The following is a 19580-nucleotide window of genomic DNA, read 5'->3' as shown; positions in this document are numbered from 1 at the left end:
GATGGTTTATTTAAGCAAAAAGAAAAAAAAAACAATTGTCCAGATAAAGATTAGGGAAATACATGACTATAATTCTGTAAGATAACTTCTAACGTTCTTTGCGAGATGACTGACTCTTCCCCTTGATCATCCAAACACAAAAGAAGAGAAAAAAAAGAAGAAAAGTGAGGAAAAAATAGGAGGACTTACATACATCTCCAAACAAACAATATACTTTCTTAGACTTTCTCGTTTTTGTTTTTCGGACCTAATTTTGTCTTCTCCCACCTGTGAAATCAAAATGTGGAATCATCTTCCATGGTGGAAAAAGTGCACACAGACTGACTCCTCCTGACTGTTCCCTCCACAGTAAAGACGAGACGCTGAAGTGCAGCGTTTTCTGTCTAAATCCAGACCCAGACACACAAAGCAATGGGTGAATGAAAAATACAGGGAGAACGAGAGAGAGGGAGGAAAGGAAAATAAGCTCCTGGCTTTCCTTTACCATCACTAATTCCTCATTTCCTCTTAGAAGGCAGTGCAAGCACTCCTGAAATCGCACGCTATAGTGTGGGCAAGAGGAGGGAGAGAAAACATCCAAGCCAATCCTGATAGTCTCAGACAAATCTGATCAGCGTTTCCACCACTCTCAATGGGGACGACAACAACAGGTTTGTCTTTCAAGTACAGCCGAGATGAGGAGGGAAGGGAGAGTGACATGAGGCATTTAGCATGCTGTACTTAAACCTTTTTTTACCTCTGAATCAGATCCCAGGTCCGCATTCAGTTAATGCCAGCTTTTACCCCGTCCTTTATGTGTGATGGGAGCTCGAGACAATATTATCAGGGTGCTCTCGCTCAGTGAATACGCCCACCAGCCCATTGACAGTGTCCACATGTGCTAAATGCTCCAGCTAAGGCCTTTAGAGTTGCCATCAGAACAGTGAAGAAGCCCTTTTTGAGCCTGCACAAAACTCTATGGGATCAGGAGGGACACTGGATTTAGTGGCTTCTGTTTTAAGGTTTCTCTTGTGAATCTTTCACACAGTGAATAAAAATAAACAGAGATGTCTAATCCACTGGTCAATATCAAGCATCCAAAACGAGTATGTGGGTTTTTTTAAGATTAGCACAGCTTCTATAGGGGGTGTCTTGTGCTCACATCAAGAGGTTTTGGAAAAGTGGATGTGAAAAGTGCATAGATTCCATCTAATCTGCTGTGTTGTTTTATCATGAGGATCAAATGTGGAAAAAACACATGTACAGTCTTTAATACTGAGGGGGTTTGTATTGGTGTCACCCTTCAAAGATATTAAGGCAACTGTGCAGAACTTTTTGATACCTCTTCTTTTATTTCAAAAATCCAGATCAATTATGTAGGAGATGGTAAAAGACGTGAAGAAAAGATGCTTCGTGTATCACTTTATTTTATACTATGTTGTCATACCATTTAAAACACTTCCTTATAAATTAATTTGATTGATATTGGGTTGTGTTTACTTGCATACTTTATTTATTTAATTACTAAAAAAATGATGTTTTATTCATCTAAAGATCCCACATGGTATATTTTCACATAGCCGATACAGTCTTCTACAGCTTTATAACTTTATATAATTCTCTCAGTCTAGACATGTCTCTGTCTTCTCTGCAACAATTAAAAGCTAGAAAATAAGAAATTGTGTGGCAAAAACTAAGAATGCACTAAAGTACCTTCTGTCATATTAACACATTGTGTGACATTGTTTTATCTGAGGGGACGGTTTGTGTTAAGGAATGCATTATGCTAAACTTTCCACTGACTTTCAAATCAGAGGTTTTATCCATGTCATTGGAAGTGAGCGTGTTTTTATTCACAGTCCCTCAGTGTCAAAACTGCTCGATGTTTTATTTCTATGTCAAGGGAAAGAAATATTCAGAGCAGCTTTTACAAAGCGTCATATGAATAAAGGGGTTGCAGTCACAATCACAACCCTATTCTGTTGAATAAAAACATATTAGTGAGCAACACGTCTGCATGCACCTGTGACTGTAGACCTTTCTGTATTTATTTTGTATTTGTGAGTCCCTTCAATTCTCCAACTTTTAAGGCGAATGACAGTTCTTTTGATCTAAGCAACTATTTGAAGTTCATTATCAGAATGTTTTCTTGTTCATTTCCTGTATATGTTTTTCAAAACTCTGCAGGTTTAAAAAAGGTCAAAAACTTTTTTACAATATCATATTCATTCATATTTCAACATATAAAACATGACCAGGGTCATCCAAAACTCACCACAAACAGACTCTGGTTAACATGCAGGTCTGTGTCGTAGTAACGGCCCCGATGCTCCATCGGCTCAGTGGACACCGCCCATTGTTGCTGCTCTTTCTTACTGCACCAATCCAAAGCTTGACCCCCTAGACGACTGTGAAGGCCAACGCTGACAGAGTAGAGGCCCCTGGGAAGCTTGTCTCTGGTGGCCCTCAGACAACGCACACAGACCTCCACAGGCTGGGACGTGGTGCTCTGGTTCAGCTGTAAGACACATGGTGCAGATCATAAGATCAGTCAGTAAAATCATTTCAATAAAATGACTAACACGTTTTTTCATGACAGCTCATTTAAGCTGTAGTTTTACCGTTGACAGTTGAAAACTAATTGGATGCATTTTTATACAACTCACTGGAGTGAGCTTGTGAATAATAGACACAATTGTGCAGGGACCAGTAAAGTACATCTGCATCACTTGATTCCTCTTTTATTCCCACACTTACAATTACTGAGCAGGAGAACTTTGAACATATTCTGCATGTCCCCCTAACCTAAACCTACTCAAAACACGTTTACTGACTGATGGTGCGTTCCATTAACCTGGGACTTAAGGGCTGGGAATGATGTCACACCGGAGTTAACGGTGTTCCAGTTTTGAGTTAACAACAAGTTGGACAAGCAACATGGACGCCTCCAGGAGTACCTTTGTTTTGTAAGCTTATACCACATGATGACTACACGCTACGTGATAGTTTGATGAGAACTTGTCCACAGGTAGAACATGCACGATATGATCGGTGTGATTTATCTAATTTCACAAAAAGAGGACTACGTTGTTACTAAACACAATGGTTACAGCTTAAACGTTACTATTGATGCACGTAGTGGACATGTTGGATTTTAAAGTCCGGAGACTGAAGGTTCTCAGAGTGTCCAAGTCAGAATTCCGACTTCAGGGGGGCGCTCCTAATGACATCGCAGACAAGCAACTCGGAATTTCCGCCTTCCAAGATCAAATGTAACGCTCCAATACTTTCCTAATCTAAATGGAATGAGATATTGTTCTGCTTTTCATTGTCTAATATCTCGACCTTTCCAGACACAAATAACTTCAGTTTTTCCAACGTTTCAGTATCACCTCCCACTTATTTACTGTATTTAGCAAGTACAAACATGTCAGTTGAGGGAAGTTACAAACTATCACTAAAAGATCGACTTAACCATCACAAAGCTGTAAAAGTAATAAGTTAACCTGTCTCTAAGACAAACATGATTGTTGACAGTGTGAAGCTGACATTTGGACCACAGTTGTATATCCTCTCAGCAGTTACGTTATCTTATCTACGTCCCCTCAATTAACTCTGTCAAACACTTTGTAACTGTTCAAAATAGTGCTTTGTAAATACAATTTGAATACTTATCACATCTCCCAGTACTCACAACACCTCCTTATTGACACATAGCACACATACCTATACATACCTATACCAATCAGCGATCTATCTGAACCATCCTTTGCCCTTGTAAGGAAAGAGGACATCAGAACAAACTGTGTGTTTTCTTTCTCAAAGATTTCTAGATGTGACAATTAGCGTAGCAAATTCAAATTTTTGCACCATGTGATACCATGACACATGTTGCATGTAATTTAATAGAGGAGAGAAGTGAGAAATTCACATCTGGAGATAAGACAGCATGACTAAAGTGTGAGAAAACAGATCATCTGTCAGTCTTAGATATAACTTGGCTCATATATTTGCACTGACAACCACATAAAAAAATAATTTTCACCAATAGACATATTGGATGATTTCATTCCTAATTTTTGGGCGGGGACATTTCCAGGTACTTAACAATGGAGAATGTGTTGGCTGACTGTAGTCAAGCATTGGTATAAGGACGACTTGCCCAGCACAGCTGCAGGCTTCCATCTACTGATCTCTATTCAACCATTTAGGGGTTAAGTGCATTGCTCAGGGGCACATCAGCATTCCTTGTTATCAAAGTTGAGAGTGATATTTATTTCCCCTGGCCACATTGCCCATTCAGAATAAGATTTCAAAACGCCAACCTTCTGGTAGTGAGCTCATCCCAACAACCTTCAGGCTACATCAGCCCACTTGTTGTTTATTTGCTTGTTTGTTTTGGTGACATGCGCCTCTTTTTGAGGGCTTACGATGAGTAATAGGGTAAGCTGGCTAGACTTTCGTTTTTTTATGAAACATAATCAGGGAACAATATAAATACATTTAAGTCTTTTGTCCCCTATGGCATCTGTTGAGCATCACTGAATGGAAAGTCAATCTGGCTTTAACAGAGTCAATTGGTCTTTATTACTATTAGGTTTTCAAACTTTGATAGCAGTGAAGGTTTGTCGTACATCAGATTGGACGTTTAGAATGGTTGGAAATTTTGGGTTTGCGCAGAGAAAGGAATTCCAAAATCTACTAGCATTAGATTGCAGAATTATATTTGTATTGTTATAATTATAATGTATACTTTATTGATCCTGCGAGGGGAAATTTGTTTTTACACTCTGTCTAGTTAACATGCTACACAAACATAGGCTGAAATACACACACATGCACAAACAGGATCCTATGGACATGCACTAATGGAGAGGTCTCAGAGTGAGGGGGCTGCCCACAGCGGGCGCTCCTGAGCTGGTGGGGGGGGGGGGGTTCGGTGCCTTGCTCAAGGGCACCTCGGCAGTGCTCAGGAAGTGGACTGGCACCTCTCCAGCTACCAGACCAATTTCTGGACTTTGGTCCGTGCTGGGACTTGAACCGGTGATCCTCTGATTCCCAACCCAAGTCCCTACAGACTGAGCTACTGCTGCCCACACACATGCCCCACATATTGCACATTAATTGTTCCAAGGATGCCTAGCCTGTCTTACTGTATGTGTTGCTTACCTACCCCATCTTAACCCCTTCTTATCCTATCCTATTCCATCACATTCAATTGTTTTGTATTTCGTATCCTATCCTATCCTATCTTACACCTACTCATTTTAAGTGAAGGCATATCTTCTTCTCTGATAATGTTAGTTGCATCCTATCCTGATCTATCCTTTCCCACTGTACCATATCATGCTGTAGTATCCCATCTCATGTCATCGCATCACATCCAATCGCATCTCATCAAATGTGCTATCCTATGGTTACGGTATGGTATCATATACTATCATTTACTTTACTTTTCCTTCCTTTCCTACCCCATCCCATAGCATCCCAACTTATCCTATCCTATCCTTATCTATCCTCTCACTTTTACCATATCGAACTGTATTATTGCATCACATCGCATCAAATCGCATTTCATCGCATTGCATTGTGTTGTTTATGCTAACCTATCCTCTCATTCCTATGCCATTTTTCAGTAGCCTATCATGTTGAAACATTATGTAAAGATTGTATGGTATCATATTGTATTCCGTCGTATTCTATCCTATCGCATACCATACCATCCCACCTCATCCCATCCAATCCTATCTTACCTTACCCATGCCATCCCATACCTTCCTCCTATGCTATTCTATCCTATCCCATCCCATCCTATCCTATCCTATCCCATTGTGTTTTCCCTCGGGCAAATTTTGAGAATGTCTGGCAATTAAAGCCCTCCATCCAATCAATGACATATTAGCACTCACAGGCTACATGTGCACAACCATACGCTGTATCCACTATCTGTTTTACAGTATACAAAGTGTTGTCACCAAGCACAATTGGACTATTCCTACTCCTCTTACAGACATACATCACATAATCATTCAACTAGCAGCGGCTGTTGGTGCCCACTGCTCTGCCAGACTGTGAGGGGGGAAGGTGTGTGCTGAGCCCTGCAGTAATGCCCCTCAATCTCCCCACTGTGAGCATCTTTGCATACCAAAACAACAAAAACAATTTAGGCAGAAGTGAAATTAGTATAATTGGTGGCAAAGCGGTTTAGCCCACACATCACACATTTGGGAGGAGGTGATCGAGGCCTCCAAACCCCCACTTTGGAAAGAGATGTATACATGCAGTCTGGAAAGGAAGAGGAGGAGGAGAAAGGATAAAAAAAAAGGGGCACAGAAACAAAAAAACCAATAACATCACATCGGTGTCCAATTTGCACAATGTGTATTTTTAAGTGGTATTGTATTATCTGGCCCACATGCTTGCACAGGTGTTGTAACAGACAGTCAAGACAGCAAGGTGAAGGTAAAAGGTGGAGTGAGCCAATTTTTCATATCAGAGGTGGTTTGTTTGCCCCAAGCCTGAGTTGTGCCTAAAGTGCCATAACATTACAGCACTCCTACAGATGAGATCAAAGGCTCTAGCGAGGGATCTTCCTCGGTTTTGCTGGCAAGCATCCGTCCTTTTGCAGAAATATCTTTTCAAGGCTTTCCACGTATTGACTGATCACACAAAATGCACTCTTAATAGAGACAGGAAATGCCACATACAAAAACTTCCTTTCTTTCTAAGTATGGGCTAATATTCAGAGATTAAGCTTTCTCGTTAATTATTTTCATTTTAATTAGTAAATCTTAATTAACAATGAACATTTACCCTTAAAATTTTTTGGCTTCGGAATGAAGGAGGGGGGTGAAGAAAGCAGAGAATAAATATGACAATCTTTTTGGGACCTCCGGGCAGGATTACTGATGCAGGCTGCCTTAGTTATTAAACACGTTCTAAATTAAATGCCTCCATGAATTTTGCACAGAAATATATTTTCATAGTTTTGCATGCCAAATGTGACATTTTATATTTCAGATTCATCTCGCTGCAGTAATTTTAGGGAAATGTCATATAAACAAAGATTTTGTCATTTACCAAAGGAAATTACTATGCGTGGCAGGTTTGGCCATTGCTTTCTCTCTCTCTCTCTCTTTCTCTTTTTTCCCTCTCCCTTTTTTGCCCCCTATTCTGCCTGTGCCGGTTGTTTCAAGTCAGCAAGCCATAAAAAATCTTTATCTCAGTGAAACACAGCAATTTGGGAGATAATCGAATGGTGACTGGGGGGCACAAACGCCAGTCTGAGGAATTATACCACAATCTCCCCTGCATTTACAACCTTCCTCAAAGCCAGTTGTCACCCTGGAAGGAAAGCCCCCGACTGAAGATTCATTACATCTTTAAGCCAGCATGGTGGCATGGCAGCCTCATCCCCAGATGCAACACAACAGCACACTCCTCCCACAGCTGGTGATGCTACCGCTAAAGCTGCAGCTTCCTTCTCCTTTTCCCACTTGGTTCCCTTTTCTCTCCTCTTCCTATGTTCATCTTTTTTCATCTCCAAAGACTCCCTTTTCCCTCCTACTTAGATTCCTAAAACCACAGACAGCATCCACACAAAGCAGGGAGAAGGTTCTTTTTATACTGTACAAAAATACTGTGGCAGGATACTTATAATTCTGTATATGGAAGCCTTCTTTCTATAGTGCCTTTGATTAAATGTGTGTGCCTTTGTCGGCATGTGCACATACAGTCCCCATTGGTGTAAAGAACGGAGTAAAGGAATTTGAAACTAGAAAATAAGGGATATGATTTTGCCTTTCTCCAACAGGTCCCATTCATCACAGGATTGCACATAATTACATCATTTCACTGTTTTGAACAAACAACCCTGCCTATTTGATGATTTGTAAACACTTTGGGATCAATATCTTCACAGAGATTAAGAGGAGAGTCACTTCCTGTTTGTGTACTTTCTGTTTCATTAAAAACATGTGATTCTCAGTCTTCACTCACAGTGTCTAACAGATCCTACCTGCCACAGGGGCCGTGATGCTGAGGAGGAGGACTCTTGGAGCTCTGTCATCTGCCCGTATTTGGCTATCGCTTCCTCTTGGCCTTCCCCCAGCGCTCTGAGTGACGGGCTTTCAATGGTTTGGCTGCTACAAGAGCAAACACACACACATACAAGTCACGCAGACACATGAAGTTAACCCTGTTTACAGCCACCTGCATTTTGGACTCTTTGTTGTTCTGTAGCCAACAGCAGCTCAATCTAATAACAGCACAACAAAACACTTTCCACTGGGGTCCCTCTCTCTCTTTCTTTCTCTCTCTTTGCCTTTCTAGGCCTTTCAATCTTATCAGTGGTAATGTAATAAGCGGTTGCTTCGCTCTGTCTCCTCGCCACCTCTCTTAATTCCTCAAAATAAAGCAATATCACAGGGGCCCTGGCCTGCCTGTGACTGGGGATAAGATGCTTGTAAAAGGGAGGATAATTCAGCAAATAAATGCTCGGCATCAAAGGCAAGCACTGGGTCTTTCTTCCCATTCTCTCCCTTTTCCCTCCTCTCTGTTCGCCTATCAAAAGTATTACATGTGCTTTCATCAGTTCACAACAAGGCACAATGTGCTTCCTAATGCAATTACTCGACCTCCATTAAATCAGAAACAGTGGAAACAAATGAATTACACATTTGTTACAAAAACCACAAGTCAGCTCCGCGTCTCTCCTCCTTATTTTTTTTTTCTTTTATAGGCGCAGGGAGAGAAAAAGTGAAATCATTTCTCATTAAATTTCAGGCAGATGTAGCCCTAGGTGATGCATAGAAAGTCTCCCATGTCTAATAGCCACCCACCATTGATATCAGAAGGAATTTACAGAGTTCAAGGCTGTCGAGAGGAGGTCAGCTCGCTAAACTCCGAACCACATTCATCTGACAGAGCTGGTGTCCGACAACCACCCACCCATAAAACAACCAAACACAACAGAAGAGGCTTATGTGTGAAGTAGTGTCTTGATTTTATCATGTCAGCCGGCATGGTAGCCCATAATTACTAAAAACTTAAACATGCTAAGCTGACTGCCCGCGGGGCTCTCCCTACCAGATTTGATGTGTGATCTCTGACTAAAGTGGATGGACCAAGAATTGATGCGCCTCCGAGCCCAATGACATGGACAGATTTCTGTGCCCTGCAGCCATACTACCCACAATGCCATGCCCGTCGACAGGAGAAGCCAAGCAGAGGACATATGAATTACATGCCATATCGGATGTCAGTGAGAATACAAATGCTTTTTTACACAATTAATGATTACAGTCGTATGACATCAATTTTACATACGGAGAGAAATCTGAAATGGGCTGGACTTACTGAAGCAGGTTGTTCAGCCTGGGCTGTGGAGCCCCCACGTCACAGTCTCGCCCTGAATGAGGCTCCTATGAAATAATAGAGAGGAAATGTTAACAAACACTGTTAAGACGGTAACAGTCATCAACTTTTTCAGCTAATTAACAGTCTGATTCAAATCTCTGAGTTATAAAGTTATATTCTTTAAACGGCTGTCAAACAATTTAACTTCTTTTTTTTTTTTGATTGCATGTATGAAATTCCATTATTTGACTTGGCTTTAATTTAGATTTTTGTTCAGACTTATACTGAAAGTGTTGTTCCTGTTTAAGGTACTATGAAGGTAGATTGGAGGTTATGACATTATCTTAACCACGGAGAAAATAAATCATTACAGATGGAAAAGTAAATAAAAACAGCTAAAGAGTAGAAAAGTGGACTATTTGATGTGACAGTTTCCTGAAGTGAAATGAGACATTCAAAGGGGCAGCAGGGTCATACTTTTCAATCACTGTGACTACAAGAAGATGTTACAAAGGCTTACCTACTGTGCTCCTATAAAGAGATAAAATAGCATGCGATTGATGCGATAAGAAAATGAATGCATTAATCTCTGACCTTAATTGCTCGCGATAATTCTCTGAAATTATTTTTCTCAGGGAATTAACCATGAACTTTTAGAAACTTTTTGTTGTACAAATATGTAATAAGACAGATAATGATCGGAAACTATAAACAGCACACAGCTCCAAAAACGTTTTGCTGCAACTCAAAAAGTAAAACATCCTTCATTCACTTTACATACTGTACAGGCCTTTACCTTTACATTCCCAGTTAAGAAGTGCATTAGTCTCTTCTTCCTCTTTGCCCACTCACTCCTCTTCAGAGGTCCCTGCTGAGCCGCGTGCTGAAATGTGTAAACACACTTGCACACTTTCTTTGGATGCAGCTTTGTGAAACAGTGCAGTGCACCATAATGGCAGAATTAAGCACAAGGAGCAACTGTAATGCAATCTGCAGGCAATCGATACTGAGCCAGGCCCTAAAGACATGTAGCGTTTGATGAGTATTTCTGCCGGTTTTACATTCAGTCAGCACATTCACACTCCCCATTCAGACGCATTGACACTGCTAAGTGACAGCGTCTCGCCCTGTAGAGGCTTTGTACAGCAGAATAGAGAAAGAAGAAAAACGCTATTATTTTTAAAATAGATGTGAAATCTCTGGTGGATAATGTGCTTTCAATGGGAGGTGGGTGTGGAAACAGTAGGAGAGCGCATACATATTATAGCAGAATAAGATAACACTGATCCCAATACTGATACAGTACACAGTTGATGCCACTGATTATGTAGTAAGGCAGGATGAGTCAACTGTTGCTGTCGCTTCCAAGCCATGTTGAGACATTGTTGAGCCTTTTTTTCCCTATTACACTGACTTTCTATTCACATAATTTGACTTGTAGTCTCTTTTCAAGTGAGATTAGAACTAAAAATACAGTGGATAGAAGTTCTGTATTTTGTTTATGTATGTTCGCGTTTCTTTGCAGTCTCGATTTGCATACACAAAAGAAACCCCATGTTCTTGCAGTCTCTCGTCGCTTTTCTAATTTATGGAGCACAAACATTTGTTCTGAAAGAAGCTTTAGATCTTAACGCTAGTTCACAATCTCCCTGCTCCCTAGTTGGAAAATAAAAAGGTGGTCACGCTCTATTTTTTTTCCTGAAAAGACCTTAAGACGGGTAAAGAACCAAGAAAACGGAGCTTCTGTCAGGAACAAATATGCATAATAATGCACGACAAAGTTCAAAGACACAGCAAAACTGTCTCCACAAATACATTATTGTGTGAGGATATCATATGAAGCATAGATTATGCAGTTCAAATTCATGTTCTTATTCTGGGCCATGGATGAATGAGTTATCTAACCTTGAATGCATGTTCTACAAAAAGCAATTTCTCATGACTGCGTTCAGCCGAGATTCAAAAATTCTTCACAAAACGTTAAATGCAGAACTTTTATAAAAGGTAGCGTAGGGGCAAGGGTGGGGACAAAAAAGTGGAGCAAACAAGCGAATGTGGAAAGAAGAGGGGCTAAGATGTGTTTAGTACACACATGCACACATTGGGATGTGAACGGACAAAACAGACAGACGTACACGCACACATGCACACACTCTATGTCCATTAGCCTACGCCACAGCATAATGGACATGGCTGATGTGCTGGTGAATATGGGATGATGACACAGATATTCCTCTTTGTAGACCTGACCTGCTGCAGTGAAAGGCTGCCAAGCGTGATCATGTCAGGCCGCACGCGCTCCCTCAGCTGCTGGGCGTAACGGGGGATCGCCTCCTTAGCTGTCCTCACTGCAAGAAATAATACAGTTGAGCACAAATCATATTGTTTTATATGACCAAATATGTTTTATATTATGTGTATATGCTATTATTATGTATTAATTCTCGTGTGCATGTCCTATCACCTATAATATGTGGGATTAAATATTTTCTAGATACATATAAAGATGTAATTCAAAAGTCTGCAACTTCTCAAATAATGATTCTTTTTTTTATACAGGATGATTCAGATTTTTTCCTATTAATTCATTCTCATTACATAAAATAAAAATTGAGCCAATGCATGAGCTTCTTCTGGTTTCTGCAAGCTTTTAAATCATGTTAGAGTAGAGGTACAATTTTGAAATGTCATAATAATAATGTTATAATACACTATGTGTCATATTGCTTCTCCACATGTTAAAAAATAAATCTATAAACAAAGTCAAAAGCATAGCATTACTTTTTACAGTGCTCTCTCTGCCCATTACCATCCTCCCTGCTTCGAGTCCAGCCTCTCCTCCCAGCCCAGCACCGGCCCCAGCCTGGGTTTTGGCAATGGTGTGGGCCTGGGAGGGCCGGGAGCCCGAGGCATCACCACCGCTGTGGAGCAGCAGTCGCCGCTGAAGCACCGGATCACCCGCCTTCACCTCCAACACCTCCTCATCCCTGGAGGCTAGCAGCGTACCTGGAGAGATATGCATCAGTGGGCATGCACAGGCACACACACACACACACACACACACACACACACACACACACACACACACACACACACACACACACACGGATGCACATTCTTACTATGAAGAAACGCATACATGTATACAAAGATTTATTTGCAGGTGGACAATGATACACTCATTGTAATCATTCACAAAAACATATTATTCTATCCACAGTTACTCTTTCAGCCTATTTTGTTCCTAGAATACTGATATTGTCAAATCATGTTTACTTATACCCTTAATAGGTTCTTAATAGGAATCAAAAAGGACTGATTATCACACAACCTTTTTCAACCCAATTTGCTCACAGTATATATATATATATATTAAACAGTGTATGTATATTCAAGCTACAGAAATATCCCAACACTTCCCTTATAGTCATTAGAAAGGCAAAAGGCATGACGTTTTAAAATAAAGTAAATAGAATGAGTTTTTCAACTTTAGAAAAAATTCAAATGATGTGCAAAATGTGGAGCTGACCAGAACTGATATGTCATCTTTTTCTATGCAAGAAAATAAAAGCAAGCTATTATGTCTTTCTTTAGTGTTTTTAAATGTCTGTGTCTTTAAGATATCTGCATGTGCATTGTTGTGTTTTTACTCACATCATACACAAGGAATTGTAAACAGCACAACATTTTTCTCCTATATGTGAACTAGTTTCTATTTAGCAAGTTTCTTTTTCTTTTCTTTTTTAAAGCAAAGACACATCATGTGCAGCAGCTAACCTGCTTGCTGTGTGTCTTTTCTGCATCGCCTCATTGGTAGAAAGCACGAGGTATTCTTTGAGCATCTGTGTTTTTCAACGTGTGCAGTCCAACATGTACAACAGCCAAAGCTGTTATCGCTGCCTAATGCTTTTCACATAGAAGCTCATATCAATGCCTAACGCCTCACTGAGAACTAGAATGTATAGAATGCCAGTTTCTATTTCTTTCAACTCCGAGCCAAAGCAAACAAATTTATCGAGATAAAAAGGGAAGTGAAGATCTTAGACAGAGAAGAAGGGATTTCTCCAGGAATGTTTTCTGAGTAAAAAAATGTCTTCAGCATTGGCCACTGTCCATTTCATTAATACTTTGTCTCATTCTCTTTCTTGTGAAGTGTGTATGGGGCTTTGTGGCAGGTTGTAAAAGCCCAGACAAAAGCCTGAGAAGCAGTCACAAAATGTCAGGATCCACTGTGACATACCCTGAGCCGGTTCTGCAGCTGCAAAGAAGACTTGCGGCCTACACCGGTGGGAGGCATTCGCACAACAGCATAAGGTGATTGTCTTGAAGTCTATTGTAGCCTGGTGAAGTGCTTACTGGCAGTCGATGCAGTTGGACCCCATCAGTACACAAGTAAGAGCTCTCTCTCTCTCTCTCCTCCTCTCTCTCTTTCCTTCCTTGTGTCTCAGCCTATTGCATGGAGGAACGGCTAATCCAAGATCCTCTTTACTTCTTCTGTAGGATTTCATGAACATTCCAAGACAATGGATGGGGCTGCTAATCTCGGTGGTACAGCTAAATCCGAGACAATGGCAAATAATATGAGCCGGGAAAATTCTACCGTGTTGAAGCGGGCCTAAACCCATCACTTGTGCGCTGGAATTACAAGGGAGATGTGCGTCATGTCAACAGGATCTGGTGCGACTGTCTTCAGCCAGAACAATGCTGAGCTTAAAGCACCTCAATGCTGCCTGGTTGGCTACATATTTAAATGAAACTGAGCTAATGAGAAAAGGCACGCCTACTGTGAGACAATGGCTGTGCTTGGAAAGCACTGACTACTAGTGAGGGTCTGTTTCTAGCCTTATTCTTTGTTCTGTGTAAGTGCTGGTGGAAAATGCAGGGTCTTATATTTGTCTGGGTGTTTTATGATTCCACAAAGCTTTTCTTAAAGCTACAGTACCCAAAAAGTGCCAGACCAGTAAAGAACATAAAAATACTGTGTTCACAAGAATCTTGCTGGAATGTAAAAAGTTTCTATTGAGAATTTAGTATGAATATTTATAAAATAATTGATTTTTTTTTTTTTTTTTTTTTTTTCAATTGATATAATTTTTAATCTCTGAGGGTAAATTCTGGTTTACACTCTGTTATTGAGAGACATGCTACTGACAAACAAACAGGACCTGTGGACATGCATTAATGGAGAGATGTCAGAGTGGGACTGCTACACAGGGAGCACACCAGAGCTGTTTGGGGTTCGATGCCTTGCTCAAGGGCACCTAGGCAGTACGCAAAGTGACCTGGCACCTCTCCGGGTACCAGACTAACTTCCATACTAAGAGACTTGAACCGGCAACCCTCCAATTTCCAAACCGGGTCCCTGCAGACGGAATCTACTAAAGCCATATTTAAGTTGTTCTTAAGTCTTAATACAGACTAAACACAATAGATCTTAACACCATCATTCTGAGAATGTTATGTTTAATTAGAAATGTTTTCTTAGTCTATGAACATTTATTATCGCGAAAGAAAATATGATCAGTACATGACGGCTGTAAAGTAGTTAAATGAACATTACATGTCCCAAATTGTAATTCTTAAGGATTTTAATTTAAAGTTCTGAAAATGTTTATCTTTCTATTTTGATATTGGCCAACACACCTACTGCTTTCATATAATACTACCCAGGAGTAAAGAATATTGAGTTACATACCGGGTATATTTATGAAGGTATCATCCTCATCCAGCAGTGCAGCCATTCTTTGATACAGCCGGTTTTCATCTGCATCCAACATTGCTAAACAAGTCCAAACAATTATAAAATGAGTACACCTTGAACGGTGCTGAAGAATTACAGGCATTCTGCGTGCTTCAAAATTACTTTCCACTTATCAAAAAAGTCAATCTAAACCACATCTTCACGTGCACATCAGAGATATTAGCTGTGGCTGCAGAGGCCTGAAAATCAAATGTATGCAGAGGGGTAATGAAAAAGGAGCATTAACATGCCTGTTAGCCGGCCTGTCATCATGTGATGAGATTTGGTTTGGTGAATCCTTTGATATTACACGGCAGTGATATCCAAAAGATACAGGTGAAATGGCTTCTCCATTAATAACCATGTTTCATTATAACATGCATATTACTTGGCTCCCCAGAGCTTGCTTTTAATAGGCCTACTTTTAGAGGGGGCTGCAAACTATTGATGTGACTCTGCGTTTGTCATTTGACAGGGGAAAGAAAAAGCCACAGTGGAATGAAAACTGACCAATGATACGTGACCTTCGTCAATGACAGTGAGTTGGATGGCCAATCTAGTGATGCCATCATTTAGTGTATTTACATAGACTGTCCTGCCGTCACAAATGGCGGCCTGCCACCGGTGACCTCACTTTAATGAACCGAGGAGAACCATTATGACAGAGAATGGCATACTTAATTCAAGCTCATCTTCGGCGCTGACCCCAGTCATCCTGTGATGCCTTGGGTCCGTCTGCTCTGCCGACAACGGGTCAAAGTAATTTTGGGTGTGATTATTTCCTGTCGAAAGTGCGAGAGGCGAGAGAATGAGGGAAAGAGACATTAGGAGTTGGCAAGGGGGTTGGCGGGGAAGGGAAGAGGGGAGTTGTACAGGTTCAGGTTAGTGGTTATTAGAAGCACATGAAGCGAAATGTTAATTTTTGAAACCCACACTGTGGAAGGGCAGGGGCAGCGGCTGCTACCAGATAAGGCAGAGCCAAGATGAGACAGGGGTACAGAGGCAGAAAGAGCGAAGTGGGAAAGAGACTGCTGGCTTTCTCAGTGTGCTTCTCCACGGCCTGCGGTGCTCTGGGGCCTAATTAGCATGCCGCGAAAGGTCACGGCAGGCAATCTCTTAAATACGACTGCCATATGTTTGCTGTGTTCAAAAGGAACTAATGAGAAAGTCTACAAGCCCAAAAGTACCTGGAATTTCAAAGACAATACCTTATAAATACTCCGAGGTCAGCGGCCTAGAGGACCGGGCAAGTTTTGAGGAGTAGATCCAAAGGAAAATAACCTGAGCCCATGTCTCATTGACTTCTTATTAGCAATCACTGACCTATGGGTATCAAGTCTGCTCCACAGAGTTTATGGGAATCCAATGGCTCCAGGGCCTTTCTATTAAGGGTACACCCCACCACGCCGCTTTCTTAACCTCAAATCATTCTCATTATAGGCCTTGAATATTTCACTCCAATCTAAATTGCTTTAGTTGTATTTCTCGGGTTGTGGGCTGAAAAATACATGCTACATTAAATGATGTAATATATTTTACACAAGGATTATCTTTGTAGAAGTTCGAGGTTATCACTGCATGGCCGAATTAGAATTTGAGTAAGTGTGTTTGCATTTACACTACCAGTGGTAGTGTAGGCCGCAACCAGAAAACACCCACTGTGATTATTTCCTTGTCATATAAAAAAATCTGAGGTTTTCAAACTCAATGAATGTGTCAGGCTGAAACACTTATTAAACAAGGAGCAGTCGGTTGATTCCTCAATCGTGGCCATAAATTGACTGTGAAATTCACACGCTAACTCCCCCTTATATCATTAACAGAGGGTTTGAACATTTCTTTGCAAATAACTCTGGGGTTATGAAACCCTTTTTTCAAACACACATTTGCATAATGGTAGACGCTCTTTGAGTCATATCTGTGATTTACCTAAATAGTCTGACAGTCCTCCAGTTCATGTCTCTCTAATGAAAGTTCCAATCCTCTGTTCCTACTACACACACGATATCAGTAACTACCACTTCTGTCCATTCAGAGATTATGATATAGAAATAGAAGAAATAGAAGAGTCACAAAGTTCCAATCTATCTTGGAGATCTTCCAATGAACACACTTCCTTATTTTAACATGTTGGTTATACTTCATGCTTGGATTAGCAGATTATGTAAACAACATATTCAGTGCAGTTCCCACAAAGAAAATAATGAATAACCTATAAACACCTAGCATGAGATATGTTTCTAATATCCCTTTTGAGATTTGACGGTGTTCAAAATGTGAACATGGACGTGCAGTAGCACAGCCATGTTAACAGCAAAGCCCTCAAAGTAACTTTGTTGATGCAGAAGTTTTTACATGCTCCTAGTTCAGTACCAATAAACTACCCTATGGTTAAGCTCATTCTGTATGCTTTAAGGGTATGGCATGTGGCCTAATTAGCATTTTCAATTAATAGAGGAGAAAAAAAGAACAAAGTTAAATCTCAAAGTGAACTCGTCTCTGTTCTTCAACATGCCAACATATGTGGAAAAAAAAAAGCTTTTTATATTGTTAAACTAAATGAAAATCCCCTCCAACAAAGTAACGTTGTAAGAAACAGTTTATAGTAAGATGTGTTAACTTAACTTTTTTAAACAACAATCTTTTATGAATTGGATTTTTGCTCAGAAAGATACTTTTGAGGCTTCAGTGTGTAACATGGTGGGATGTCATGATTGTCTCCTTCATCTTTTGTTTCTTTGTGTTTTATGTTTTTTTAAGAATAAAGCACTGAAATTGTTTTCCATCAAATTGTTTTACACATTTTTATATAATTATTTCAACATGTTATCTGATATAAGACAACATTATGATACCTTTCATCTCAACTTTATATGCAGGTTAAATCTAATTCTTTATATTTTGAAATGAGGTGTTAAAAGTCCCTGTAATTATTTGATTATATTAAAGCCAAGCATATTTTCCCTGTATTGGATTTACTATTCCAGAGTTTTTTTTTTTCATACATGTCTGCCTAAAGAGAGGAAACTTCATGGTATTGGTTGTAGATCTCTGACATGATCAAGAAAAAAAAGGGAACAAACAGCAACAGATGACTGAGGTCAGTTTTCTGCCATTTGAGTTTAGGACAGCAAACCCGTCTTCATTGTTTTTCACATGAATAAAGTGATATGTCTGTAAAAGAAATCAAAAAAGGTGAAGACTTTTGCAACTGTTGATTCCCTGACAACACATTTTAAAAGGACTGTCATCTTAAGCCGATGGTTTATTTTATTAATAACTTCAGATTTAGTCACAAATGTTTATGGTCTGACTTTAATGAATGTATATTTTATTCATGTGCCGGCCAGTTCCCCACACAATGTTAAAGCCTAATCCCTCGTTCTTAAAACATCATGACAATAATTGATAATAATTACAAGCCAGCACAGCAATAGCAAAATAAACCACATTAAATCAAGAATCTAACATGTGACTCATCCCTGAGAAAACTGGCACGCTCGCAACCTTGAACGCATCCTAATTTACCATCCCATTCCTCAAGAGTTCTCCCTGACATACTGAATTATAAGGGGGCATATTCGTATGCCTGATTGGCCTTAAGCCGTGTTTCGGGGGCGTAGCGAGTACACCACACAGACAGCGGATCGGCTTGGTAGCGTAGTAGCGTATGTAAATGCACTCTCCTATGACTCCAGCCCACCACAAGGCATGTAGCCGAGAGTGGGAGTCAAGGCTGATTGTGTCGAGGGTACTTCTAGATAGAGATAGAACACCCACAACTAGAGCGTTCTCCAGCGGAGGAAGAAGTTATACGAGGGTTGCTTGTTAGGACACGCTTGCTTTGGAATGCAGGGACCAGGGGCCCCTCGAACGAGAAGAGAGAAAAATGAAGAGGGAGTGAGAGAAAGGTTAGATCAGGAACACATCTACTGTCAACAAATTTGAGGCTAATGAAAAATGAAGCTTCACCTCTTTCTTTGGCAGGGGCTTGCAGCTCCATTTTTTTTGGGTGAGCTGCAAGGGTGCTATCTGGCCTGTCACCTCGAATTTCTCTCCCCAGCCAAAGCGAAGAAACGGAAAGCTCCGCGCTTCCTCCTCCATCGAAGGCTGGGTTGTCTATGCCCACCACAGCCGCTCTCTCCTCTCCCCCTGACAAGAATAAGCAGAAACATAAATAAAAATAAAAACACTGGCATGAAGGGGTGATACAACAGTTAGGTCAAAGTGAATCATCAAAAATCCAAGCGTATCTAATGACTACAAATTTTTCCTGTTGGTGATTTTTCTGCACCAACATGTTCAAGCGCATCCTCCTCGAATGACACTAAAACACAATTAGGTTAAAATTAAATCAGAATCTTGCAAAGGAGGAGAGAAAAAAAAAACGAGAAGAAGAAGAAATGATTAAAATAATTACAAATTGCGCCCTGACAAGCAAGAGCAAAATTTAGCCCAAAGCCATTTGTCTGTAATTAGTTAATTAATCCTTACACAAATTATG

The 19580-nt window shown here is 40.3% G+C and overlaps 1 protein-coding gene across 1 annotated transcript in view; it reads right to left on the bottom strand.

The window, feature by feature from the left end:
* ofcc1 (orofacial cleft 1 candidate 1) overlaps positions 1–19289 on the bottom strand; it is a gene marked incomplete at its 5' end in the record, with an annotated part of 74232 nt that extends 54943 nt beyond the window's left edge. The window contains 9 exons of the mRNA XM_061065117.1: positions 2255–2497; positions 7997–8123; positions 9337–9401; positions 10133–10219; positions 11587–11684; positions 12118–12342; positions 15032–15115; positions 15754–15858; positions 19049–19289. Of these exons, the coding sequence (XP_060921100.1) occupies positions 2255–2497; positions 7997–8123; positions 9337–9401; positions 10133–10219; positions 11587–11684; positions 12118–12342; positions 15032–15115; positions 15754–15858; positions 19049–19289 (1275 nt within the window). The remainder of the gene's footprint in view (positions 1–2254; positions 2498–7996; positions 8124–9336; positions 9402–10132; positions 10220–11586; positions 11685–12117; positions 12343–15031; positions 15116–15753; positions 15859–19048) is intronic.
* Between the last annotated feature and the right edge of the window lie 291 nt (positions 19290–19580).

The sequence above is a fragment of the Labrus mixtus genome, chromosome 19 (assembly GCF_963584025.1).
Source record: "Labrus mixtus chromosome 19, fLabMix1.1, whole genome shotgun sequence".
Taxonomy (NCBI): Eukaryota; Metazoa; Chordata; class Actinopteri; order Labriformes; family Labridae; genus Labrus; species Labrus mixtus.
The sequence above is the reverse complement of the archived record's forward strand: the minus strand, read 5'-3'. Positions and strand labels throughout refer to the sequence as shown.